Raw genomic sequence first — 27,712 nt, forward strand, 5'->3', positions numbered from 1 at the left:
TTTGCATCTTCTCTAGCAAAGTATGCCTTACTATATGTATTAGCTTGAGATATTTCTTTTACCTTTGCTACTTTCAATACTGGAACAGATATTCTTCTAATAGAAATATGGATAATTAAGAAATCAAGTGGTAGAATTTCTTGTAGACTTTGTTTTAACCTGTATTCAGTAAATACTAGTTGAATCTTAATGCATAAGTCATAAATGGTCTGTAAGTGACTATGCTGTCTGTTTTAAAATGTGATAATTCTTTCTCTTAGTTTAAGAAGCAAATTATCGAAAGTTTAAATAAGAGCCCCAATCTGGATCACTTGCTGTCTATTAAAAAGACACTGAAAAACTTAAAAGCTCGACTGAGATGGAAATTGGTTGAAAAGAATAATTTGGAAGAAGTAAGCAAATAGTTGGTTGTCACTAAACTCTTTGTGTGCCTCATTTTACTTGGACTCTGCTTTATAAAAGTTATGCATAAGTGTTCTCTTTAAATAGAATAATTATTTACATTTTGTTTTATATATTTTATCTTTCCTCCTCTGTTTATGTAAATAAACTTATTACATTAATAGTGTAAACATTTTTCCATGTCACTAAATGCTTTTTGAAAACAGTTTACAGGGCTGCCTTGGTTTTTAGTAGCATAAGTATTTTTGAATAATTTGAAAACTCTTTGATTTGGACTGTTATATAATGTCTAGTATAATACAAGCCTACTACATGCAAGGCGATGGGTGTTCCCCAAAGGTAGAATTTTGTTATAAACTATTTTTCAGATCTTCTGTTTACTTCTTTTTAATAGCTGTACATATTGTTTCTTGGAAATATTTTAAGTTGTTTTTATATGATAATAGAACTAGAAGAATTAGGATATGCTGATCTTCATTAACTTTCTTCCTTAGGTTTAAAACTTTGTGAAATTTTGGGAATTCTTAGTTTTCCCTTGAGAATTTGATTTATGTATAAAAGAGATTTATATTATGTCTTAATCCAATTTGAATGAGCTCTGTTTCTCTTTGGAGCACTTCAGTGGAATATAACGGTTTAAGATTTTTCCAGTTTTATTGTATTCTGGGCTGTGGGGAATGGTCTCTTTTTTAGTTTAATTTTTTTTTTACTTTTGGAGAAATATATCTAACTTTGAAAATGTGCCATTTAAGATGGCTTATTATCACTGAAGTCTTTCCTCTAGTAGACATGTCAAACATTTACTCATATAAAAAAACACACCCAAATCTCATGTAGAAAACAATTCCAGGGCATTCAATTGTATTCTGGTTCTTATTCTTGACACTTTCTGATGGCAGTTGGTCATCTTTATTGTAGATAAATTCTTCAGCAGATTTTAAGAGGTGAGAAAAAAATCTACGTAATTGACTTTGTCTTTATTTTTTATAATTCCTTTTCATAGGTTTTAGAAAATTAGTGTTAGAATATTAATTCAGCAGGTGCTATTATGTGCTAGGTACAGAAGGATATATAGAAATCAGATGGAGTGATTTGCTTAGAAGTTGTAAATAATTCTTACTAGGAAGACTTATTTTCAGTCTACTTTAACAAGCCTATAAGGTCACTTTTTTTTCTTTCTGATTAAAGTCTGATGACCATGATGGATCTGAAATTGAGAAAATAAAACAAGAAATAACTCAGTTACGTAATAGTGTCTTTCAGGAAATTTATCGTGAGCGAGAGGAATATGTAAGTATAAGGTTTTGAATTAGTTTGTACTAGAAATTGATTTAATATATCCATTTTATGAAGTGGACTATAATAACAAGTATAGAGATTATATTGGTATAGTTATGTGTTGGCATATGATGTTTATGTGAATTTATATATTCTGATGACAAAATAATTTATTACCATTGTACCAAATGTGGAAATTACACAAAATTATAAAGAAGAAAAAACATCACCATAATTTTCCTACTTGTGGTAATAATAGTGATCATTGTTAATTTTTTTTTAAAATATATTTTATTGATTTTTTACAGAGAGGAAGGGAGAGAGATAGAGAGTTAGAAACATCGATGAGAGAGGAACATCGATCAGCTGCCTCCTGCACATCTCCCACTGGAGATGTGCCCGCAACCCAGGTACATGCCCTTGACCGGAATCGAACCTGGGACCTTTCAGTCCGCAAGCCGACGCTCTATCCACCGAGCCAAACCGGTTTTGGCCATTGTTAATTTTTGATGTGAACTTTCCTTTCATCTTTTTTTGCTTATTTTTACAAGAATCGAGATGATAGTATAAACACAATTTGCACACTGCTTATATTCTTAACAGAAAGCCTGAAGATTTTTTTCTTTATTAAAATTCATATGAACATCGTTTTGGTATAATACTGCAATGACAGCATTAATAGGGCAGCATAAATTAGTTGAAGAATATAACAAAATAAAACTACCTGGTTTTGGGGTGGAGGAGATGTTGCATCTTTAAGTCTCTAATCTACCACTAATTTTTGTGAGAGTCAATCAGCGTATTTTCTCCTTAAAATGCAAAGAGTATTGTATTTTATGTATTAGGAATGTTATGTGAACTAAGTTAACATTGCTTTGAAAAATAAAAACATTGTGAACTAATAGACATTTTAAGATTATATTTCATTTAGCAAACTCACATGACTGTGTACTTTAGTAGTCACCTGGAATAAAATAGCTATCTCCCAGCGACTTGATAAGTGTCTAGAAGTTTCACTTAATGAACATGTGATAAATAACTTTTCTAAGAATCCTCAATTTTCACATTTGCTTCAAAGTGGCTTTCGTAGAGCTACATATTTTTTTAATATATTTTATTGATTTTTTACAGAGAGGAAGGGAGAGGGACAGAGAGTTAGAAATATCGATGAGAGAGAGACATCGATCAGCTGCCTCCTGCACACTTTCTACTGGGGATGTGCCCGCAACCAAGGTACATGCCCTTGACCAGAATTGAACCTGGGACCCTTGAGTCTGCAGGCTGACGCTCTATCCACTGAGCCAAACCAGTTAGGGCTACATATTTTTTTCAAGGCTTTTTATGTGTGTTTCCTCCTAAATGACATGGCTATTATTTTAAACATATTACTGTGTTCTTCTTTTTTTTTTTGAGAAATAATGACAATTTCATAATTCAAATTGGTGTATTATCACACTTTTTCATTTTAGCTTGGAAGTGAGTGCAGAGCTTGACCTCAGGCAAGGTTCTGTGTCTATATATGTATACCAAACCTAAAATTGGTAATTAAGTTTTTCTTCTCTTAGTAAAGATGGTATTTTAGATCTAAGATGATTCTTGGCTTTCATTTGCTATTTTTTTAAAATTGTTTTATTGCTTAAAGTATTACAAAGTATTATATATGTCTCCTTTTTTTTTCTCACCTTGACCCTCCCCTAGCCTCCCATGCCCCCCAGTGTCTTGTGTCCAGTGGTTATGCTCCTATGCATGCATACAAGTCCTTCGGTTGATCTCTTACCACCACCCCCCACCCCCCAACCCTCCCCAGCCTTCCCGCTGTAGTTTGACAGTCTGTTCAATGCTGCTCTGCCTCTGTATCTATTTTTGGTCATCAGTTTATAATGGTCTTAATTATCCATAAATGAGTGAGATCATGTGGTATTTTTCCTTCATTGACTGGCTTATTTCACTTAGCATAATGCTCTCCAGTTTCATCCATGCTGTCGCAAATGGTAAGAATTTCTTCTTTTTTACAGCAGCATAGTATTCCATCGTGTAGATGTACCACAGTTTGCTAATCCATTCATCTACTATTGGGCACTTAGGCTGTTTCCAGATCTTAGCTATGGTGAATTGTGCTGCTATGAACATAGGGGTGCATATATCCTTTCTGATTGGTGTTTCTGATTTCTTGGGATATGTTCCTAGAAGTGGGATCACTGGGTAAAATGGGAGTTCCATTTTTAACTTTTTGAGGAAACTCCATACTGTCTTCCATAGTGGCTGCACCAGTCTGCATTCCCACCAGCAGTGCAGGAGGGTTCCTTTTTCTCCACATCCTCTCCAGCACTTATTGTTTGTTGATTTGTTGATGATAACCATTCTGTCAGGTGTGAGATGGTACCTCATTGTTGTTTTGATTTGCATTTCTCGGATGATTAGTGACTTTGAACATGTTTTTATATGTCTCTTGGATTTATGAATGTCCTCTTTTGAAAAGTGTCTGTTTAGGTCCTTTGCCCATTTTTTGATTGGATTGTTTATCTTCTTTTTGTTAAGTTGTATGAGTTCCCTATAAATGTTGGAGATTAAACCCTTATCGGTGATAACATTGGGAAATATGTTCTCCCATGCAGTGGGCTTTCTTGTTGTTTTGTTGATGGTTTCTTTGGCTGTGCAGAAGCTTTTTATTTTGATGTAGTCTCATTTGTTTATTTCCTCTTTAGTTTCCAATGCCCTAGGAGCTGTATCGGTGAAGAAATTGTTTCGGCATATGTCTGAGATTTTGTTGCCTTTGGATTCCTCTAGTATTTTTATGGTTTCCCGTCTTACATTTAAGTCCTTTATCCATTTTGAGTTTATTTTTGTGTATGGCGTAAGTTGGTGGTCTAGTTTCATTTTCTTGCATGTATCTGTCCAATTTTCTCAACACCATTTATTGAAGAGACTGTCTTGACTCCATTGTATGTTCTTGCCTCCTTTGTCAAATATTAATTGATCATATTGGTTCGGGCTGATTTCTGGGCTCTCTATTCTATTCCATTGATCTATATGTCTGTTCTTGTGCCAGTACCAGGCAGTTTTGAGAACAGTGGCTTTGTAATACAACTTGATATCTGGTATTGAGATCCCACCTACTTTGTTCTTTCTCAGGATCGCTGCAGCAATTCGGGGTCGTTTTTTATTCCAGATGAATTTTTGGAGAGTTCGTTCTAGATCTGTGAAATATGCTGTTGGTATTTTAATGGGAAGTGCGTTGAATTTATAGATTGTTTTGGGTAGTATGGACATTTTAATGATGTTGATTCTACCAATCCAAGAACATGGTATGTTCTTCCATCTGTTTATGTCTTCCTCTATCTCTTTTTTCAACGTCCTGTAGTTTTCTGAGTAGAGGTCTTTTACCTCTTTATTTAAGTTTATTCCTAGGTATCTTAATTTTTTTGTTGCAATGGTAAATGGGATTGCTTTTTTAGTCTCTCTTTCTATAAGTTCACTATTGGTGTATAGAAATGCCATAGATTTCTTGGCATTAATTTTGTATCCTGCTACATTGCCAAATTCATTTTTTAAGTCTAATAGTTTTTTAATGGAGTCTTTAGGGTTTTTTATGTATAATATCATGTCATCTGTGAATAAGGACAGTTTTACTTCCTCTTTTCCAATTTGGATGCCTTTTATTTCTTCTTCTTGTCTAATTGCAATGGCTAATACTTCCAGTACTATGTTTAACAGGAGTGACAGGAGTGGTGAGAGTGGGCATCCCTGTCTTTTCCTGTTCTTAGAGGAAATGGTTTTAATTTTTGTCCATTGAGTATGATGTTGGCTGTGGGTTTGTCATATATGGCTTTTATTATGTTGAGGTATGATCCTTCTATTCCCACCTTGCTGAGAGTTTTTATCAGAAATGGGTGTTGGATTTTTGTCAAATGCTTTTTCTGCATCAATTGATATGACCATGTGGTTTTTTTCTTTCAATTTTGGTTTATGTGATGTGTCACGTTAATTGATTTGCGGATATTGTACCATCCTTGTATCCCTGGGATAAACCCTACTTGGTCATGGTGTATGATCTTTCTGATGTACTGCTGGATCTGATTTGCTAAGATTTTGTTGAGGATTTTGGCATCTATGTTCATGAGGGATATTGGCCTGTAATTCTCTTTCATTGTGTTGTCTTTTCCTGGTTTTGGTATTAGCGTGATGCTGGCTTCATAGAATGAGCTTGGAAGTGTTCCTTCCTCTTGAATTTTTTGTAGTAGTCTGAGGAGGATAGGTTTTAGTTCTTCCTTGAATGTTTGGTAAAACTCTCCTGTGAAGCCGTCTGGCCCTGGGCTTTTGTTTTCTGGAAGCTTTTTGATGACTGCTTCAATTTCTTCCATAGTTATTGGCCTATTGAGATTTTTAGATTCTTCCTGATTGAGATTTGGAATGTTGTATTTTTGTAGGAATATGTCCATTTCCTCCAGGTTGTCTAGTTTGTTGGAGTAGAGCTGTCCATAGTATTTTTTAACAATCATTTGTATTGCTGTGGGGTCTGTTGTTATTTCGCCTCTGTCATTTCTGATTTTGTTTATTTGGGTCCTCTCTCTTTGCTTCTTGGTGAGCCTGGCTAGAGGTTCATCAATCTTGTTTATCCTTTCAAAGAACTGGCTCTTGGTTTTGTTGATTTTATGTATTGCTTTTTTGGTCTCTATGTCATTTATTTCTGCTCTGATCTTTATTATCTCCTTCCTTCTTCTCACTCTGGGCTTTTCTTGTTGCTCTCTTTCTAACTCCTTGAGATGTAGAGTTAGATGATTTACTACCATTTTTTCTTGTTTTTTGAGATGGCCTGTAGAGCTATAAACTTCCCTCTCAGGACTGCTTTCACTGTGTCCCATAGGTTTTGGATTGTTGTGTTTTCATTGTCATTAGTTTCCAGGATGTTTTTAATTTCTTCTTTGATTTCATTGGTAACCCAATCAATATTTAATAACATGCTATTCAGCTTCCAAGTGTTTGAGTATTTTGGGTTGTTTCTTTGTAGTTTATTTCTAATATTATGCCATTGTGATCTGAGAAGATGCTTGGTATGATTTCAATCTTCTTGAATTTGGGGAGACTTTGCTTGTGACCCAATATGTGGTATATTTTTGAAAATGTCCCATGTGCACTTGAGAAGAACGTATATTTTGTGGCTTTGGGGTGAAATGTTCTAAAGATGTCAATTAAGTCCATCTGATCTAGTGAGTCATTTAGGATTGCTGTTTCTTTGCTGATTTTTTGTCTAGAGGATTTATCCAGTGATGTCAGTGGTGTATTAAAGTCCCCTACTATGATTGTATTGTTGTCGATCTCTCCCTTGATATCTTCCAGGAGTTTTTTATGTATTTGGGTGCTCCTGCATTGGGTGCATATAAGTTTATCAGGGTTATATCTTCTTGTTGTATTGATCCCTTTAGTATTATGAAGTGGCCTTCCTTATCTCTTGTTATGGCCTTCACTTTGATGTCTATTTTGTCTGATATAAGTATTGCTACCCCAGCCTTTTTTCATTTACATTTGCCTGAAAGATATTTTTCCATCTCTTCACTTTCAGTCTGTGTGAGTCCCTTATTCTGGGGTGGGTCTCTTATAGACAGCAAATACATGGGTCATGTTTTTTTTATCCATTCAGCCACTCGATGTCTTTTGATTGGAGCATTTAGTCCATTTACATTTAAAGTTATTATTGAAAGGTACTTGTTTATAGCTATTTCTATGTTTTGTGCCAGTTTTCTTTCTGAGCTTTTTATTCCTTCTTTTTATACCAGTCTCTTTAGCATTTCTTGCATTGCTGGCTTGGTGGTGATAAACTCCCTTAACCTTTTTTTGTCTGTGAAGCTTCTTATTTCCCCTTCAATTTTGAATGATGGCCTTGCTGGATAGAGTATTCTTGGATTCAGTCCTTTGCTTTGCATCACTTTGTAAATTTCCTTCCATTCTTTTTTGGCCTGATGTGTTTCTGCTGAGCAGTCATTTGATAATCTAATGGGAGATCCCTTGTGTGTAACTTTCTGTCTCTCTCTTGCAGCCTGTAAGATTCTCTCTTTGTCCTGAACATTTGCCATGGTAATTATGATGTGTCTTGGCGTGGGTCTTTTCGGGTTCATTTTGTTTGGGATTCTCTGTGCTTGTGTGACTTTTTTCTTCCCCACCTCAGGGAAGTTTTCTAATATTATTTCTTCCAATAGGTTTTCTAATCCTTGTTCCTCTTTCTGTTGTTCTGGCACCTCTATTACTCGTATGTTGTTTCATTTCATGTTGTCCCATAGCTCTCTTAGGCTCTCCTCCTGTCTTTTAATTTTTTTCTCCAATTGCAGTTCAGTTTGGGTGTGTTTTGTTTCCCTGTTTTCTAATTCGCTAATTTGGTCCTCTACTTCTCCTAGTCTACTGTTGAAACTTTCAATGGTGTTTTTTATTGCAGCTATATCACTCTTCATTTCTTCTTGGTTCTTACATAAGTTATTGATATTTTCATCCATTTCTTTTTGATTCTTACATAAGTTGTTGATTTTTTTCATCTGTTTCTTCTTGATTCTAGCATAAATTGTTGATTTTTTCCTCCATCTGGTTTATGCACTCTAGGACCCTTAACACATTGTTTGCGGATAGTTTTTATCGCGCACTAACAGGTGGCACGGGCCATTTTTTCTGTTGAATAGATTGATTACCGTTATACCTGGAAGTACATACATAATTCACCATTGTTTGTGTTAGAGACCCAAATTTTGTCCTTTGGAATTCGTATATCTGCATGTTAGCATATCTTTAGAGCAATAAAATATAAAAATAAACGTATTTATACATTACCCGCATTCTACCGCTAGTCTATAAAATACGTATTAATACGTGTCCCGCCCTCTACTACCAGTCAACGTAAGAAAAACATATAAATACATTTCCCGCATACAATGTGTTAATCTGAATTCTTTTTCTGACATGTTGCATGCCTCTGTTTTACTTAGCTGCTTTCTGGGGAGTCCCCCTCTTCTTTTCTTTGGAGTTTCTTTGTCTACCCATGTTTGATGTCACCGACAGATCTAGATGTTGAGTCGTTTAGGGGCTGCTCCTTGGGTGGCTGTGGCTCCTCGGGCTGCGGTTGCTCCTTGGGTGGTTGTGGTAGCAGTTGCTCCTCGGTTGGCAGCAGCTCCTCTGGTGGGTGCTGTTCACAGCTGTGGTGGCTCCTCTGGCTGGTGGGGGGAGGCTTCTCACACAGCTGCTGTTCCTCAGACAGAGGGTGTGCTGATCACGAGGCTGCTGTTCTTTGGATGGAGGCTGGCTGCATGCTGCTGTTGTTCCTCTGATGTGGTGGACTGCTTGTGGGGCTACTGCTCCTTGGACTTGGACAGGTTGATTGCAAGTCTGCTGCTCCTCAGATGGGGGTGGGCTGCTTCCATGGCGGCTGCTCTTTGGAAGGGAGTGAGCTGCACGTGTCACTGCTCCTCCTCTCCAGGTGTCTGGTTATGTGGCTTGTTCTCTAGCACTTTAGCCAGACAGGATGAAATTCACCTTAACAAGACATGACTCAAGGGGAACAAAGCATGAACGTACTCACAACACCGATAACCCCAATATAAGTGACCACCTGAGAAAAGAGAATTAGGGGAGAGAAAAGAGAGTACAAATGATATCTAAGAGAGAGAGAGAGAAAAAAAAAGAAAAAAAAAGATAGGAGAGAAAATGAAAAGGAGAAAATATACACACACACACACACACACACACATATATATATACACATACACACACACACACACATATATATATATATATATATATATATATATATATATATATATATATGGAGAAAACACCACAGAACCAATAGATAAACCAAACAAATACAAACACCAAACACCCAGTAAAGAGGGTGGGGGCAGAATCTGTAGAGGCTGAGCTGATATATAGGAAATAAGGTTAAGAATTGGATCTGCTATTTTTTTTTTTTTGTAGTAGAAGGCAAAATCAGTGATTATGTATCTTAGGTCATACATACATCTTGTTAGATATATAATAAAGGAAATACTGGTATATTATTTTTTCCCAAAAGCCAACATGCCACAATTGAATATATATCTATATTTTTTAAACTTAGGAGAAGCTGAATAACTTAGTACAGAAATGGTTCCCTGAGCTACCTCTGCTTCATCCTGAAATAGGATTACTTAAGTATATGGTAAGCTTTGTTTCCCTTGAGAATTACTACTCTGAAGACAGTGTTGAAACTAACGATGTTAAAATTGTGTGTCAGTGTTAAATTTATAATATCCATACTATAAAAATGTTTCTGATGAGTAGTTTCTGGGTATTATGAGAACTTTTTCTCAAAACTGGCTTTAATACTGGCACAATGCATTCTAGGTGTCTTATTTTTTTTAAATGATAGCAGTTTTAGCTGCTGGCCCAAGAGGTAGAATAAAAGCAAGACACTTATAGTCATGAGAAATTTATGCCAAATCTATCTTTTAAGTTAAAGTAGACTGGAGAAAATTGTAGAGATGTTGATGTGGGTATAGTTTTCTAGGCTGATAGGATTCAAAGCCTGGAAAATCAGGGTACTAGGCAGAAGGGCAGTGTGGAGCAGGATGGTAGACTGGCTCTTGAGGCAGAATTTGTTAACTCTGTTTTATTTTGCCTGGTAGTGATGGGGGGGCTAGATACGATAGTTATTCTTTTTTAAAAAAATGTTTTTATTGATTTCAGAGAGGAAGGGAGAGGGGAAAGAGAGAGAGAAATATCAGTGATGAGAGAGAAACACTGATTGGTTGCCTCCTGCACAACCCCCACTGGGGGTCAAACCCGCAACCCAGGCATGTGCCCCTGACTGGAATTTAACCCAGGACTGCAAGCCAATGCCCCATCCATTGAGCCAAACTAACTAGGGCACGATATTTATTCTTAAAGATTGACATTAAGTCCATGATAATAGCTCAAATATGGGGCACAAAGGGATATTCACATATTTGTGAACTCATAAACGTGAAGACTAAAGTTTCTTAAATTGTTAAAGAAATCACTGTAAAATCTTTGCAGATGAAACTTTAAAATAAAGTGGGGTTTTCCATGCAATTATTTAACTATAGCTTAGAGACGATCTCATGCAGAATGGGTGAGTGAATATGTGGTGCCATGTAGGACTTGAAAATTAATTAAAAAATACGCTAACCTGTTTTATTGTGGAAGAATATAAAAGGTTTGAATCAGGGATTATGGACTTCTTTAATGGTTTTAAGAAGTTTAACTGAGATGCATACTTAGGAAACCTCTGTGGATTGATTATAGGTTGTGGGTATTGACAACATTTAAGAAAAACCCAAAGCAGTTTTACAGTCCTTGTTACTAAAATTGTACAACAATGAAACTTGCTTAGCCTGTGTTGTTGGTATTCAAGTTTTAGTGCAAAACATTATTTCTTTTTAAAAGCAGAAATAATTTAGTAGAATGAAAATATTTGAAAATCATTTTCATTCTTGAGGATACCACTTCAAACAGATGCAGAATTACTAGAATTACTTCATAGTAGTCATCATTTTTAGGCTTCTCATTCCCGTTTTACAACCTCCTTTTTATTGTCACCTTAATATTTTTAGGAAACACAGGAAGTTTTACAAGTAAACATCAGGGTTCCTTGGAAGCATGTCTGGTTTATTCCAGTCTTTTCAGAGTCTGTTCTATAACTGTAGTAGCAATTAAATTGATGATGATAATACTTTGGGTTTGTGGTTCAAGAGCCAGGAACTAGGAAAAAATATGAAACTTTAAATATTTTTATTTCCTTGGGTTCTCCAGTAGGGTTAATGATGTCCACTTTAGCTAATAGCATGTAACTATGTTGATGACTTAAGTGTTGGGATTGTTTGGATTATTACTTTAACAAAAACTTGTGCCTAGAACTCTGGTGGTCTTCTTACCATGAGCTTGGAACGGGATCTTCTTGATGCTGAGCCCATGAAAGAACTTAGCAGCAAGCGTCCTTTGTTATGTTCTGAGGTTAATGGGCAGATAATTCTTTTAAAGGTAAGTTTAAGTTCTTCTGACTTATGGGAGATTCAGAAATGTAATGGGCTGTGCTGTTACTTTTTAGGAAAGTAAAAATGCACTGTTTTCTAAATTTTATTAGTTGACCAGTTTGATGACTATGCTTCTGGTTTGATAACCAGAACTAATGTTGAATTTAAAGCTTCCCTAAGTAATATATGCTTCTTAATAGGATACACTTGCTTTCCTTTTTCAAGTGAATTTATTACATTCTATCCAGTAGCTTTAAAAATTTTTTGTTTTTCTTATACTTATCTTTGAAATGAGTTATTATAAAATTTTACCTGTTTTGCCAACTCAGTCTTCTGTTCTTTGATTTCTTCTCTTCATTGATCTGGGAAACTGTTATCATGATAATAGGATAATTAATTTGGCCTTAGTGGCTATGCATTGTGGATGTATATTAAGTCACAAGTAGAATTTTTCTTTCCTTTCTAAATTATAGCATTCAAAGCAGATAAAAAGGTACTTAAAAAGTTTAAAAATAAAATTAGATGTAATTTAACTTATGTAAAAATCATGATGTTGAACTTGGAATGATGTATCATTAGAGTGGGATTTTTAATCTTGTAATTACCAGTGTCTCTCTTTTTGGTACAAGGGCTACTCTGTGGATGTTGATACAGAAGCCAGGGTGGTTCAGAGAACAGCTGCCTATCACAGAGCTTGGAGAGAAGCTAAGGAAGAGTCTGGGTTGCTACCATTGATATTCCTATTTCTGTGTAAGGTAAAGTTCTTATACTAATCTCGCAGAAAATGTTGCATTTAAAAAAAGTTTTAGCTTCCAGTTTTAGTGAGGCAATTACTCATTCCTTTTAAAATAAAGGTATCTTGTACAATCAATATATACTAAAAATATATTGAAGAATTTTTTACTTTGAGTCTTATTTTCTCTTTTGCTTCTTAGTCCGATCCTATGGCTTATCTGATGGTCCCCTACTATCCTAGGGCAAACTTGAATGCTATTCAAGCCAGTATGCCTCTAACTTCAGAGGTAAGTAAAAAAAAAAAAAAATCTATTTCCATGGATGTATTGAATGAGAAAATAACAGCTAATGTGTGTTGAGGGCATACTACTTGCTTTACACTATGTAAAATTTTTACTCATATTACTGTATTTGTCACATCTACCCTGTGATATGAGTTATCCCATTAAATACAGATGAAAAAATGTGAGGCTCACAGAGATTAAATGACTTGCACAGGGTCCCTTACCCAGTGGTAAAGGGCTCATGCTTAAAACTTAAGCTGTACTGTAAATTGCATAGTATATATAGCACTTGGTATTAGAAGTGTTTGAGTGACAACTTTAATTTCTGTCATAAATTTGAGTTAGTAATACCAATAAAGGACATCTTGATTTTTCCTGCCTGGTAACACTATTTCAGTCTCTTTTTCTCCCCCAGATGCCTTATATAGTCATTATGTGTAATCTAAGTCTTTTTAGAGACTGAAGTCTTTAAGTCATGTATAGACGATGTCACCAGTTACATAATCAAAGCTTCTGTCTTTAATTCTTTCTCTATGTTGTATTCTTATTAAAGATTCATTTGGAGGAAGCTTTACTCATTTCTGGAATAGACTTTTAGTTACGTATTAAAATGATTTGCCTACTTCCTGACTTCTTTTGTGTGTACTTATGTATAGGAAGCTTTAAAGGTCATGAAAGGTGTTGCCCAAGGCCTGCATACATTGCACAAGGCTGACATAATTCATGGATCACTTCATCAGAACAATGTATTTGCTTTAAACCGTGAACAAGGAATTGTTGGAGATTTTGACTTCACCAAATCTGTGGTAAAATATCATGATTTTACAAATAGGTCCTAGACTTCATTTAATATTATTAGGCAGTATTTCAACACTTTTACATGATATAATTTATTGTAAGATCCTTGCCTTTAGTTTAAGTGTGTCATGTAGTATAAGCAATTTGCTGTTATCAGCTAGATGCTAGAACAGAGTTTCTAAATTTTTGCATTACATTTTGTAACTATCAGTTTTAAGAGCAAGCTGACATTGTAGTCAGTGGCATTGACAACACTAAATATATTGTATCATCATCAAGATACATTTAATTGCTAGAAAATACACAGGGAAAGCTAGGTGGCTATTTTCTGCCTCTCCTATTAATACTCTTCCTCCTAACATATTATATATATATATATATATATGCTATTTTAAAATTAATGGGCACTTTTTAGAAACTTGGGAACCAAAGATGAAGATAGGAGGAGGAGAAGAGATAATTAACAGTAATTTGTGCTAGGTGATTACTAATTATTTTTAGCTTTCCCATGACTCTGTAAGGTAGATATTATTTCCATTTTATAAGTTAATTTAGGCTCAAAGAATTAGTTAAAGCCCAAGGTCACACAGCAAATAAATGGAGAGGAGAATTGCAGCCAAGGTCTCTCTAAATCCAGGTTTCACGTTCTTTTTTTAAAAAAAGATACATTTTTTATTGATTTCAGAGAGGAAGGGGGGGGTGGAGAGAGAGAGACAGAGACAGAGAGAGAGAGAGAGAGAGAGAGAGAGAGAGAGAGAGAGAGAGAGAGAAAGAGAGCAGAAGAGAGAAGAGAGAAGAGAGAAAGAAAGAGAAACATCACTGATGAAAGAGAATCATTGATCAGCTGCCTCCTGCATGCTCCACGCTGGGGATTGAGCCTGCAACCCAGCATGATCCCTGACCAGTAATTGAACCTTGACCTCCTGGTTCATAGGTCGGCGCTCAACCACTGAGCCACAGAGTGGTTCAGTCAACTAGATATCTTTTGTTCTTGTTACTAGATATCTTTTGACACATCAGAAATGGTATACTTAGAAAATGGTCAGTAAAAAAGGAAAGTACTTTGTAGATTTTCAGTTTTTTAAAAGTTACCTAGAATATTTTAGAATTAGAAAATAGCACATCTTCTTTACCCTTATAACATTTATTTTAAAAATGTACCAAATGTTTAAATAAGTAGTGGTTCTTAGTTTTAAATCTACTTGAGTCTACAGTGTGAAATGTAACTGAAATCTCACTGTTAATTTTATGACATTGATTTTAGGAGCAGTTTATAATAGCGGAAATTAGGTAAAAATACTTGATAACAGAAGAGAATGAAGTATTACAAATTAGTTTTTGTTGTTGTTGAATTGCTGTAGAGTACTTCACAGAGAGCCACCTCAACTGTGTTGCCTCTAAGATATTTAACCTGCTGTTTTCCTAGAGTCAGCGAGCCTCAGTGAACATGATGGTTGGTGACTTGAGTTTGATAGCACCTGAAGTGAAAATGGGAAAACCTGCTTCTCCAAGTTCTGACTTATATGCATATGGCTGCATTTTATTGTGGGTATGTTATTTTTTTATTGAAATAGGTCATTCATTTGTGTGTGTGTGTGTGTATTTCAGTATATAAAGTGATGATTTTGTAGGGATTTTCCTCAACACAAAAAGCAGTGATAGATTTTTAGTAGAAAGTTGTTTGTTTTCCTTTTAAAAAAGTTTTATGACAAACTGTTGACATACTTTCTATCACTGATTATGTACTTTCTACAAATTGGCTTGCTATATATTTACATATCACACTGTTGTCTTAGTTTTATTAAAGTCAAGATTAACAGTGAAAGTGATTTTGTCCTATATTATCTGGAAGCAATTTATCCATATGTGGAAAATAAATGCTGAGTGAACCTTGAGTAAATATTCCTGAATTCAGTGTAAATCAGATAGCGATTTTTTTATTCAGGGTTTAAAACCATTCTTCCTGTGAGTTATGAGGGGTTAAGTATTAATCAGGGAAGGATATCTGTTCTCACTTCTGCTTACCATTGTACTAGAGGTTCTAACCCAGGGTTCTGCAAAAGGCTAGATGATAAGTATTTAAGATCTCTGTAGTATGAAAGCAGTCATAGACAGTAAGTAAACGAATGAGTGTTATGGACATTGAAATTGGAATTTCTTATAATTTTAATATGTCAAGAAATAGTATTTTTTGATTTTATTTTAAACATTAAAAAATGGCTTCCAGCCCTAACCGGTTTGGCTCAGTGGATAGAGCATCAGCCTGCGGACTCAAGGGTCCCAGGTTTGATTCCGGTCAAGGGCATGTACCTTGGTTGCGGGCACATCCCCAGTAGGGAGTGTGCAGGAGGCAGCTGATCGGTGTTTCTCTCTCATCGATGTTTCTAACTCTCTATTCCTCTCCTTTCCTCTCTGTAAAAAATCAATTATATTTTAAAAAAAGAAATATCCTGTTGTTAAAAAAAAATGGCTTCCAGGCTGTAAAAAAATAAGCAGTGGAATAGATTTGGCATGCAGGCCATAATTTGCTGATCCTGGTCTAGCCAGTGTAATAAGGCAACAAAAAGAAATAAAAAACATACTGTTTGAAAAGAAAGAAGTAAAGCTGTCTTTATTATGTAGAAAATGTGTAGGAATGTACCTAAGAGCTACTAGAACTAAGAAGTTTAGTGAGGTTGCAGGAAAAAATGTCAGCATATAATAATTGTGTTTTCATATTTTCATATATTAGCAAAATAAAATAGGAAATGGAAATAAATCACTTACAGTAGTGACAGCTATACACTGAAAATTATAAAGTGTTGTTTAGAGAAATGAAAGGAGACATAAATAAGTGGAAAAATGTACCATGCTCATGGACTAGAAGACTCAATGTTGAATGGATCTGAGTTCTTCTCAAATTGGTCTACAGAGTCAATACAATTTCAACAACAATACTTCTAGGCTTTCAGTAATTGTCAATCAAATTCTATAATTTATATGACAATACATAGGATCTGAGATAGCTAAAATAATTTTAAAACATATAATTGGAGGACTTAAACTACCTGAATTTAAGACTTAATGAAATTAAAAAATCAGGAAAGTGTGATGTTGGTGTACACTTAGACATACAGATCAGTGGGGCAGAATAGACACAGTAGGAATAGACAATTATATGTGGTTGGTTGATTAAAAATAGTATTTTATTTTTTTATTACAATTGATGTACAATATTATATTAATTTCAGGTGTAAAACCCAGTTATTAGACATTTATAGAACTTAAGTGATAACCCTGATAAATCTAGTACCCATCTAACATGGTTAATACAATATTATTGCCTATATTCTCTATGCTGTACTTTATATTCCCATGACTGTTGTATAACTACCACTTTGTATTTCCTAATCCCTACACCTTTTTTCACCCATTCCCTCACCCCCTCTCCCATTTGGCAACTCTGTTTGTTTTTTTTGTATCTATGAGTCTGTTTCCGATCTGCTTGTTCATTTATTTTTTAGATTCCACATGTAAGTGAAATCATATCGCATTTGTCTCTCTGTCTGACTTATTGCACTTAGCATAATAACCTCTAGGTCCATCAATGTTATTGCAGATGGCAGGATTTCATTCTGTTTTTTTATGGCTGAATCATTTCATTGTGTATATGTACCACATCTTATTCAATGCTGCAGTGAGAATGTGGATGCATATGTTTTTGATTTAGTGTGGTGTCAGTTGTTATTCTGCTTTTTCTTGCTGCTTTTAAGATTCTCTCTTTGTCTTTAATCTTTGGCATTTTAATTATGAAGTGTCTTTGTGTGGGCCTCTTTGGGCTCATCTTGATTGGGACTCTGTGCTTCTTGGACTTGTATGTCTGTTTCCTTCACCAGGTTAGGGAAATTTTTTGTCACTATGTTTTCAAATATGTTTCTAATTCCTTGCTCTCTTCTCCTTCTGGCACCCCCATCATGCAAATGTTGGTACTTTTGAAGTTGTCCCAGAGGTTCCTTAAACTATTTACATTATTTTAAATTCTTTTTTCTTTTTACTGCTCTGATTAGGTGTTTTTTTCCTACCTTGGCTTCCAAATCACTGATTTGATCCTCTGTTTCATCCAACCCACTTTGTATTCTTGATGTCAGATATGGTATTCTTCATTTCTGGCTAGTTCTTTTTCATGGTTTCTATGTTCTTTTTCAATAGTTGTAGTTCTTAGTAAGTTCTTTGAGCATCCTTATAACCATTACTTTGAACTCTGATAAATTGCTTGCTTTCATTTCATTTCACTCTTTTTTTCTGGAGATTCCTCCTGTTCTTTCATTTGGGACTTGTTTCTTCATCTGTGTATTAGAACTGCTATGGGGTGGTCTTATGTAGTAGGTGTGCTGTGGGACCCAGTGGTTGTACTCTCCTTGATTTCCTGAGCTGGGTGCCGTAGGAATGTCCCTTATGTGGCTTTTGTGGGCCCTCCTGTTGTAATTGGGTCTTGATTGTTATTGGCCCATTCATGGTTGGGATCAACCCTCAGGCTGGCTGACATATGAGGCTCAACTCTGAGCACACTGTGCAAGCTGCTGTGCTGGTGCATTTTTGAGGTGTCTTGTTGGGTTCAGTAGAACAATCTTCCAGATCACCTGACTTCTGTTCTCCAGGAATGTTTCTTGTGTGTTATGTACACCCCCCTGCTATGGTTGAACTTGAATGCTGTGGCCCTTTCGTGGGTGGAGTTAAAACTTCACTGGGTGACTATAAGGTAAACTTGGATCGCCATGCATGAAATGCTGTGTAGGGGCTGCCCCCCGAGGCAGCGTTGTTTCCAGCAAGATATGGCGCCTTCCAGAATCCCCCTTTGGGTGTGCCACTTGTGTGACTAGTTGGGTCAAGCTCTGGTGTAGTCTGAAAGCCACCACTGGTTGTGTTAGTTCTGGGTCTACCTGAGTGGGGTTCAGGTTCAGGTCACTGTCAGACGTTCTGAGTAACCGACCTTGGGCTGCCTGTCTTTAACTACTACTCTGTTCAGTTTGTGTCTGTATTGACTGGACCTGATGTGTGGGAAGGGCCAATCTGTGTAAAAGGGTTGCCTTCTTCCAGCTTTGAGCTAGGAGCAGATCCATAAAAGGACAGAAGCTTCCTGATGTCCAATTCTACCTGTCAGCTACTCTCTCTCTCCTGAGGTTGCCTGCTCTTCCTCCAGAGCCTTCCGAAGAGAGACTGTAGGATGAACTTAGGCTAGCTGAGATAGGGTTAGGGAAAGTAGCCCCTGGTTCAAAGCCAAACCCCTCGGTCTCTGACAGTCTGCAACTCTAGTTTCCTCTGTGGAGGCTCACTGTAGGTTCAGGTTGGGTACAGGAGCAAGCTTAGCCTGCCTGGGCTCAGGACGATAGATCAAAAGTCTCTTGTTGAGGATGATGCCAGTCCAGCCAGCAGGAGTGGGCTAAGCATTTCTCTGGTCTAGACAATAGCCTCCCTCTAAAGCTCTTACACTTTGAATGCCCAGTTCTGAGCTGCTCTCCCTTCCTGCCATGGAACTACACGGTTATGTGGGACTTGGCAGAGCTGATCCAGTCTCCCGTTGGGAATAGTGCTTGTAAGGTGAGGAAGTATTAAAAGAGGCTATACTGTGTGCAACCACTCTGATTGATACTTTAGGGGGGTCCCTAGGAACTATTTGGTTGTTTGTGAACAAGTTCTTATTATAATGAAAGTATTTTTATCCTGCAAGGGTTAATGTGCTTTCTTTGAGTTAGCTCTTCTCTTCTCCCCAGAATCTGAAGAGTTCCAGATTTGACTTTGTTATAGGGTCAGTATTGGTACTTTGGGAATTTATTCTTTCTGATTTTTCTTTACAGCTTTCTGTTCAAAATCAGGAATTTGAGACAAATGAAGAGGGAATCCCGAAAGTGGATCAGTTTCGTTTGGTATGTGACTTTTTTGTCATTTACTTGTTGCAAATATGATATAGATGTGTAGTAGTAATGTAAACTTAAATATTTGACTGAAAGTGCCCTCTAATTATTGTAAGAATGCCAAATAGCATTCACAATAAAGAAATATTGAAAAAAATTTAAGTACTCTACTTAAATTACTGCTAGAGAATTACTGCTAGAAAAGACTGCTGGAGTGTATGTTTTTCACACAAATTATAGAAATAATCTAAGTAACAATTAAGGAAAAATAGTCTTCTGTATCTTCCAAAATGATATTGTATTAAAATTAATGTTTTACTTAAAAAAATATTTTGATTGATTTCAGAGAGGAAGGGAGAGGGAGAGAGAGATAGAAACACCAGTGATGAGAGAGAATCATTGATTGGCTGCCTCCTGCATGCTTCCTACTGGGGATCGAGCCCGCAAACTGGGCGTGTCACCCTGAATAGAATCGAACCTGGGACCCTTCAGTCTGCCATCCAACACTCTATCCACTGAGCCAAACCGGCTGGGGCTGTTTTACTTTTTTTATAAATACCTAGCTGTATCTTTTTTTGGTCACACATCTATGTCATTCATATTGCTTTGCCATTCATATGTGTATTCAGCCAACATATTTTGAGTATCTATTCTATACCAGAAATTGAACTAGGGGCTGGGTTACTAGGATTGCAGCATTGAAAAAATTAATAATTTGGAAATGTGAACAAGCAAACAACCAAGATCTATAAATAGAGTATTTTTAAAAAATATATTTTTATTGATTTCAGAGAGAAAGAGAGATAGAAATATAAATGATGAAAGTGAATTATTGATTGGTTGCCTCCTGCATGCCTCCTACTGGGGATCAAACCTGCAACCTGGGCATGTGCCCTGACCTGGAATTGAACTGCAGTGTCCTGGTTCATGGGTCAATGCTTATCTATTGAGCCACGCCAAAAAGGCTATACATAGAATATTAAGAAAGTACTTTGGAGGAAGCCAATTTTTAATTCTGTAGAGAAAGGGGGAAGCAATTAGTTACTTGAGGTGAATCTTCAAGACTGAATTAGAAATTTACATGTGGTAGAGTGAGATGGTAGGCATTTCTGATAAAGACAAAAGCCTGCACTAAGGTATGAAAATATTAAATTATTTTGAAATGGGATACTACAATATGACTAAATATCAAGAGGTTAAATATTGCAGTAAATGAGTCTACAAAAGTAAATGATCAGGCTCTAAAAGTTCTTATGCTATTTTTTTTTTTTTTAAATATATTTTATTGATTTTTCACAGAGAGGAAGGGAGAGAGACAGAGAGAGTTAGAAACATCGATGAGAGAGAAACATCGATCAGCTGCCTCCTGCACATCCCCCATCGGGGATGTGCCCGCAACCCAGGTACATGCCCTTGACCGGAATCGAACCCGGGACCCCTCAGTCCGCAGGCCGACGCTCTATCCACTGAGCCTAACCGGTTTCGGCTCTTATGCTATTTTTTAAATGAAGAAAATATTTTATAATGTTTTACCACTGTTTTTTATGAACTTACTTTTTTTAAGAGCAGTTTTTAAGTTCACAAACAAAATTGAGATGAAGGTACAGAGAGTTCTCATATACTTCCTTCTCTCACATATGCATAGTCTATCCATTATCAACATCCCCCACAAGAGTGGTACATTTATTACAACTGATGAACCTATGACCTACTTTGGCACATCTTTATTACCTAAAGTTTAAAGTTTACATTAAGGTTCACTCTTGGTGTACATTCTTATGGATTTGGACAAATGTATGATGACATGTAGCCACCATGATAGTATTATACAGAATATTTTCACTGCCCTAAAAATCCTCTGTGTTCTGACTGTTCATCTGTACCTTCCCCAGGTCTGGGTAACCACTGATCTCTTTACTGACTCCATAGTTTGGCTTCTTCCAGAATGTCAGATAGTTAGCTTGTTTCCTTTTGGTTTTGACTTTTAGAGATTGCTTTTCTACTTGTTCTCTAATTGTGTTTTATGATTTTGTAAAAGTTTATAATCTATGAGAGGGAAAGCTTAAGAAAATTTTTTTTGTTTTTCATGATTTTGGGGACTTGAGTAACTAAACTATTTTTTTCTAGTACTTACATAATTTTATTTTTTAAATTTAGATTTTTAATACATGTGGAATTATCCTAGTGTTTGGTTGGAGAAATATATCTGATCTTTTTCAGTGGGTAGCTATTTGTCCCAATATCTTTTATTAAAAAGCTATCCTCTCCTTTCATTGGAAAATGCCATCATTTCATTTACTGAATTTCATTGGTGTAAGAGTATATTGTTAATTTTTCTATTTTGTTCTGTTTGGTTTTTTTTGTTTATTTAAATTATAGTGCAATATTCTTTCAATTAACAGACTTTAATGCAGGTTTGTCTTCAGTGTAAACTTTTTAATACTTGGGAAGGCTAGTTTCTGCTATTTTTATCAGGCCTTTCATGTCTCTTCTTGCCTATTCTTCTAAAACAGCGGTTCTCAACCTGTGGGTCGCGACCCCTTTGGCGGTTGAACGACCCTTTCACAGGGGTCTCCTAAGACCATCCTGCATATCAGATATTTACATTACGATTCATAACAGTAGCAACATTACAGTTATGAAGTACCAACGAAAATAATTTTATGGTTGGGTCACAACATGAGGATCTGTATTTAAAGGGCCAGAAAGTTGAGAACCACTGTAAAAGATCTTTATAGTTAACTTATTTAGTTTCAAGGGGTGGTGGTGGTAATGATTATATTTTCTTGGAATCATTTAAGTTTATAAGTTAACTTAGGGACACATTTGAGGTGAGAGTCTTTGTCTAAAAACATGATAGGATTTTCTACTTGTTCTAAACCTACTTTTTTGGTTTTCAAGAGCATGTACTATTTTTATAATTTAGATTTTGTAAATTTTAGTTAAGTTTATACCTGTCTCTTTAAATATGTTTAAAAAGATATTCTGTAGAGTGCATTATGGGCATTGACATTCATTCATTTAGCAAATGACTGTCTGCTATATTCCTGACACTGTAGTAATTGTTGGGGATGAAGTGATAATCTAAAGTTTCTGATCTTAAAGATATTTGTATCTAATGAGGACACTAACAATAAACAGGTAATTTTCATTCACTTGAAATAGGCTCTAATTGGCATCATGATAGGGGGCCAAAAAAGGCATATCCAGTGATTTGGGAGGTAGAAATAATGGAGGATCAACATTATGGTGGTGTTTACATGTGATAATACTAAAAAACGTTCTTTGAAATAGTGGCACATAAATATTGACTCCCATAATGATAATGAAACTGAAACTGATAGTGGTAGTAGAAGAGTTCCCAGAGGAGATCACTTCAAAAGTGAAACCAGAAGCAGTTGACCAAGTAAAGTGGGATCCCCACGCAGATAGAGGAGCTTCAGTGTACATTTTTATCATGACAAGCTCTGACCATTGCCCTAAAAATGAGGGGAAAGGGGAAGTCATAAAATGTCCTGTTTTGGAATTTCACTTGTTTCTTGAGACATTTTAGCTGTGTTTCTTTTGTAATTCAGTTTCATTGTTTAATTATTGAGTAATTCATTTCTGGTAAAAACTGGTTGAATTTTGTAGAAATCTTAAAAATTAGATCTAAGTAGGAAAAAGTGATTTTAGATCTGTAACATTGGTTAAAAGTGTTTTTGAATTTGATCCTCCTTCCTTATTGCAGGTTTGTCTTTTTGTTTGTTTTGATTTGATTTTTGTTTTGCCACATCTCTTTCCTTGCAGGGTGATAATGTCAAATCCCTCCTATGTAGTTTGATCTATCGGAGAAGTTCAATGACTGCTGAGCAAGTTTTGAATGCTGAATGTTTCTTGCTACCAAAAGGGAAATCAACTTCAAATCCAGAAAAAGATACTGAATATATGCAGTATAAAGAGGAAGAAGAATTAAAGTTGGAGAACTTGGATAAATATAAAGAAAAGACAAGAAGTGGTGAAGCCACCTTTGATTGATAGATTAGGATTCTTTTGTTGTTGCAGATGTTCTCTTTAAAAACGTAATTTGGTTGGTTAAATAAACAGGAAAAAGCCTGGAAGTGTTCTATAGCTAGTTGGGTTAGGTCTTTGGTATTCCAGTTTTGAAAAATAAAAGATATTTGGCTTTGCAAAAGGTTGTATATTTTGAAGTTTCATTTAACTGGAGGTGTTAAGGAAAGATTTTCTGTCTATTATTTCTTGAAATTACATAATTAGACTAATATACTTGTAATAGAAAAGGTTATTAAATTGTTGGACAGATCCTAGGCGGATTTTTAGCATGTTGGCCAGCTGATGATGAAGGGTGATGCTTTTGTTCAATAAATGATAGTTGCTTCTGCTTTGTACCTAGTTCTGGGGATAGAAAGTAAGTAAAACATGGTCTTTACACTTACAAATCATACCATCTATTGAGAAAGTCAGAGATATAAACATATCGTCATAATACAATATGGAACATCCAGTGATAGCTCTGGACAAAGCCTTTTGGGATTGAAAAGGAGGGGCACTTATACTATGGAGGAAGGTAGTACTTTAGTTAAATCTTAAAGGATGAGTAGTAAAGGTCAAGGTGGGGCAAGAGTGTCTTAAGTAGCAGAGAAAGCATGATGAAAGCACTGAAGGGAGAAACAGTTTGTTGCATTTAGTAGTATAAAATCTGAGGCTTGGAATAGTCTTACAGGTAGATGAGGGCTTTGTATGGAATAATAAAAGGCTTACACCTAATCATTCTATAGGAAATGTGGAGTCATTGAAGAATATTAAATAGCTTTAGTTCCCTCAAAATCCATCTCATACCCACTACCGGATAGATGGTAGGGAGATTGGTTAGCAGGGTATTATAAAAAAAGTAGGTGACAAATGATGAAAACAGATCTAGGGAAGTAGAAATAGTGATGAAACATGAGACATAATTATAAAGTAATTAGGCAGATCAGTTGGACTTGGTGATTGAAATATATGTAAAGTATGGTAGATTTCTAGTCGCCTATGCAAAATCTAGTCTTCCTTTTTTCTTAGTAATAGATTCCAATTTTATTTGGGGTGGCAGTGTAATTGACTAAAATATTACATTCACCATTTTCTCTTAATTGAGGCCTTTTGACCAGGTTCTTGCAAATAAAGTTCCTTAAAAGGAGGTAACTTAGCTGGGAAATGTGCCCCTTTGCCTTTACCCCTTTCCTATTGCCTAGACATTAACATGATGGGTTAGAACAGTGGTTCTGAACCTTCTGGCCCTTTAAATACAGTTCCTCATGTTGTGACCCAACCATAAAATTATTTTCGTTGGTACTTCATAACTGTAATGTTGCTACTGTTATGAATCGTAATGTAAATATCTGATATGCAGGATGGTCTTAGGCGACCCCTGTGAAAGGGTCGTTAGACCGCCAAAGGGGTCGCGACCCACAGGTTGAGAACCGCTGGGTTAGAATTTGAGTGGCGTCCTTAGGATGAAACCCATCAACTAGGATGATGGAGCAGCAAATCAAAGGAGCTGGTGTCCGTAATATTCTGGAGCTTCTGTGCTAGCCTCAAGCTTTCATGTTACAGCCTCCACGTCACTTGAGAACCCCAATTGAAATTCAGATTCTGGCTCTACTCCAGACTCACTAAATGAGAATCTCTGGGGTGGAGCCTGGCAATCTGTACTTTAACAAGTGCTTTAAATTACTCTAATGTACGAAAAAAAAAACCATTGCCATGCATTCAAGTTATTGCTACCTTTTGGTTTCCTGTTTTATTTTTATTTTTTTTATTGTTGCTTAAAGTATTACAAAGGGTATTACATATGTGTCCTTTTTCCCCCCGTCCTTGACAATCCCCTGGCCCTCCCTACCCCCCAGTGTCTTATGTCCATTGGTTATGCTTATATGCATGCAAACAAGTCCTTCGGTTGATCTCTTACCCCCCTCCCTCCTGCCCCCCAACCGTCCCTGGCCTTCCTGCTGCAGTTTGACAATCTGTTTGAGGCAGTTCTGCCTCTGTAAGTTTATAATGGTCTTTATTATCCATGAATGAGTAAGATTATGTGGTATTTTTCCTTCATTGACTGGCTTATTTCACTTAGCATAATGCTCTCCAGTTCCATCCATGCTGTTACAAATGGTAAGAGTTCCTTCTTTTTACAGCAGCATAGTATTCCATCGTGTAGATGTACCACCGTTTTCTAATCCATTAATCTACTGATGGGCACTTAGGCTGTTTCCAGATCTTAGCTATGGTGAATTGTGCTGCTATGAACATATGGGTGCACATATCCATTCTGATTAGTGTTTCTGGTTTCTTGGGATATAGTCCTAGAAGTGGGATCACAGGGTCAAATGGGAGTTCCATTTTTAACTTTTTGAGGAAACTCCATACTGTCTTCCATAGTGGCTGCACCAGTCTGCATTCCCACCAGCAGTGCACGAGTGTTCCTTTTTCTCCACATCCTCTCCAGCACTTGTCGTTTGTTGATTTGTTGATGATAGCCAGTCTGACAAATTAAGCTACCTAGGAATAAACTTAAATAAAGAGGTAAAAGACCTCTACTCAGAAAACTACAGGACGTTGGAAAAAAAAGAGGTAGAGGAAGACATAAACAGATGGAAGAACATACCGTGTTCATGGATTGGTAGAATCAACATCATTAAAATGTCCATACTACCCAAAGCAATCTATAAATTCAACGCACTTCCCATTAAGATACCAACGGCATACTTCACAGATCTAGAATGAACTCTCCAAAAATTCATCTGGAATAAAAAACGACCCCGAATTGCTGCAGCGATCCTGAGAAAGGACAAAGTAGGTGGGATCTCAATACCAGATATCAAGTTGTATTACAAAGCCACTGTTCTCAAAACTGCCTGGTACTGGCACAAGAACAGACATATAGATCAATGGAATAGAATAGAGAGCCCAGAAATCAGCCCGAACCAATATGATCAATTAATATTTGACAAAGGAGGCAAGAACATACAATGGAGTCACGATAGTCTCTTCAATAAATGGTGTTGGGGAAATTGGACAGATATATGCAAGAAAATGAAACTAGACCACCAACTTACACCATACACAAGTATAAACTCAAAATGGATAAAGGACTTAAATGTACGATGAGAAACCATAAAAATTCTAGAAGAATCCAAAGGCAACAAAATCTCAGACATATGCCGAAGCAATTTCTTCACTGATACAGCTCCTACGGCACTTGAAACTAAAGAGAAAATGAACAAATGGGACTACATCAAAATAAAAAGCTTCTGCACAGCAAAAGAAACCATCAACAAAACAACAAGAAAGCCCACTGCGTGGGAAAACATATTTGCCAACGTCATATCTGATAAGGGCCTAATCTCCAAAATTTATAGGGAACTCCTACAACTTAACAAAAAGAAGATAAACAATCCAATCAAAAAATGGGCAAAGGATCTAAATAGACACCTCTCAAAAGAGGACATTCAGAAAGCCAAGAGACATATGAAAACATGCTCAAAGTCATCATCCGAGAGATGCAAATCAAAACAACAATGAGGTACCATCTCACACCTGTCAGACTGGTTTCCTGTTTTATAATAGAACTTAACTTTAGCTAATTCAGTAATAAAGACACAGTAATTAAGGTTACAGCAAACTTGGATGATTAAAGGGAACAAAGAATGGAACCCTGTTTATGCTCACTATTTTAAATAAAGAATTAGACCAGTGGCGAAACTCAGGGATACGAATTGCCGACTGGACTGTGTTGGTGAAACCCGTGCGTATAAGTGGAGCCCGCAGTTCCAACCTGTCTTGTGCGGCCGGCCTGTTACACAGTGAGAGCCCTGCGTCCGAGAATTCACTGCGAAGGATATGAATGACCGAGTAAATGTCCTGGGTGTGCTCCAAGGCAGCAGCGAGGAGATGGATGGATCGAGAGGAAATGGAATAGAAGCCAAGGAAGAGTTTTCTTCTCATTGTCCTCTATATTCACAACTATAATTCTGGGAAGCTGCCTATATTGAGGTTATGGTTATACTAGTGAAGTGAAACTTTAGGCATAGAAAATCATCTCTCCAGAGAAACTAAGATGACGGCATAGATAAACACCGGGAAATAGTTGCCTCACACAACAATTGAAAAATATCCCAAAGGACGGAGCAAACATCGTCCAGAACAACAGGAAGGCTGGCTGAGTGTAATTTCTACAACTAGAAGAAAAGAAAAGCACGCTGAGAGCCAAAGGAGCTGCGGAGGCTGAGTGCAGAGGTACGGCGGCAGCTCGCGCGCGCGGAAAGGGGGTGGCACC

General features: G+C 36.4%; 1 protein-coding gene across 2 annotated transcripts in view; it reads left to right on the forward strand.

The window, feature by feature from the left end:
• STK31 (serine/threonine kinase 31) overlaps positions 1 to 23,568 on the forward strand; it is a gene marked incomplete at its 3' end in the record, with an annotated part of 58,515 nt that extends 34,947 nt beyond the window's left edge. Inside the window, exons 14-23 of one of the 2 annotated variants that reach the window (XM_081101657.1) lie at positions 261 to 392; positions 1,591 to 1,692; positions 9,776 to 9,856; positions 11,572 to 11,697; positions 12,320 to 12,445; positions 12,626 to 12,712; positions 13,366 to 13,515; positions 14,934 to 15,056; positions 19,342 to 19,410; positions 23,188 to 23,568. In XM_081101657.1, coding sequence (XP_080957783.1) covers positions 261 to 392; positions 1,591 to 1,692; positions 9,776 to 9,856; positions 11,572 to 11,697; positions 12,320 to 12,445; positions 12,626 to 12,712; positions 13,366 to 13,515; positions 14,934 to 15,056; positions 19,342 to 19,410; positions 23,188 to 23,415 — 1,224 coding nt within the window. The remainder of the gene's footprint in view (positions 1 to 260; positions 393 to 1,590; positions 1,693 to 9,775; positions 9,857 to 11,571; positions 11,698 to 12,319; positions 12,446 to 12,625; positions 12,713 to 13,365; positions 13,516 to 14,933; positions 15,057 to 19,341; positions 19,411 to 23,187) is intronic. The other variant, XM_081101658.1, reaches the window with a different exon arrangement.
• Between the last annotated feature and the right edge of the window lie 4,144 nt (positions 23,569 to 27,712).

The sequence above is a fragment of the Myotis nattereri genome (genome assembly GCF_964212035.1).
Source record: "Myotis nattereri genome assembly, chromosome: 11".
Lineage (NCBI taxonomy): Eukaryota > Metazoa > Chordata > Mammalia > Chiroptera > Vespertilionidae > Myotis > Myotis nattereri.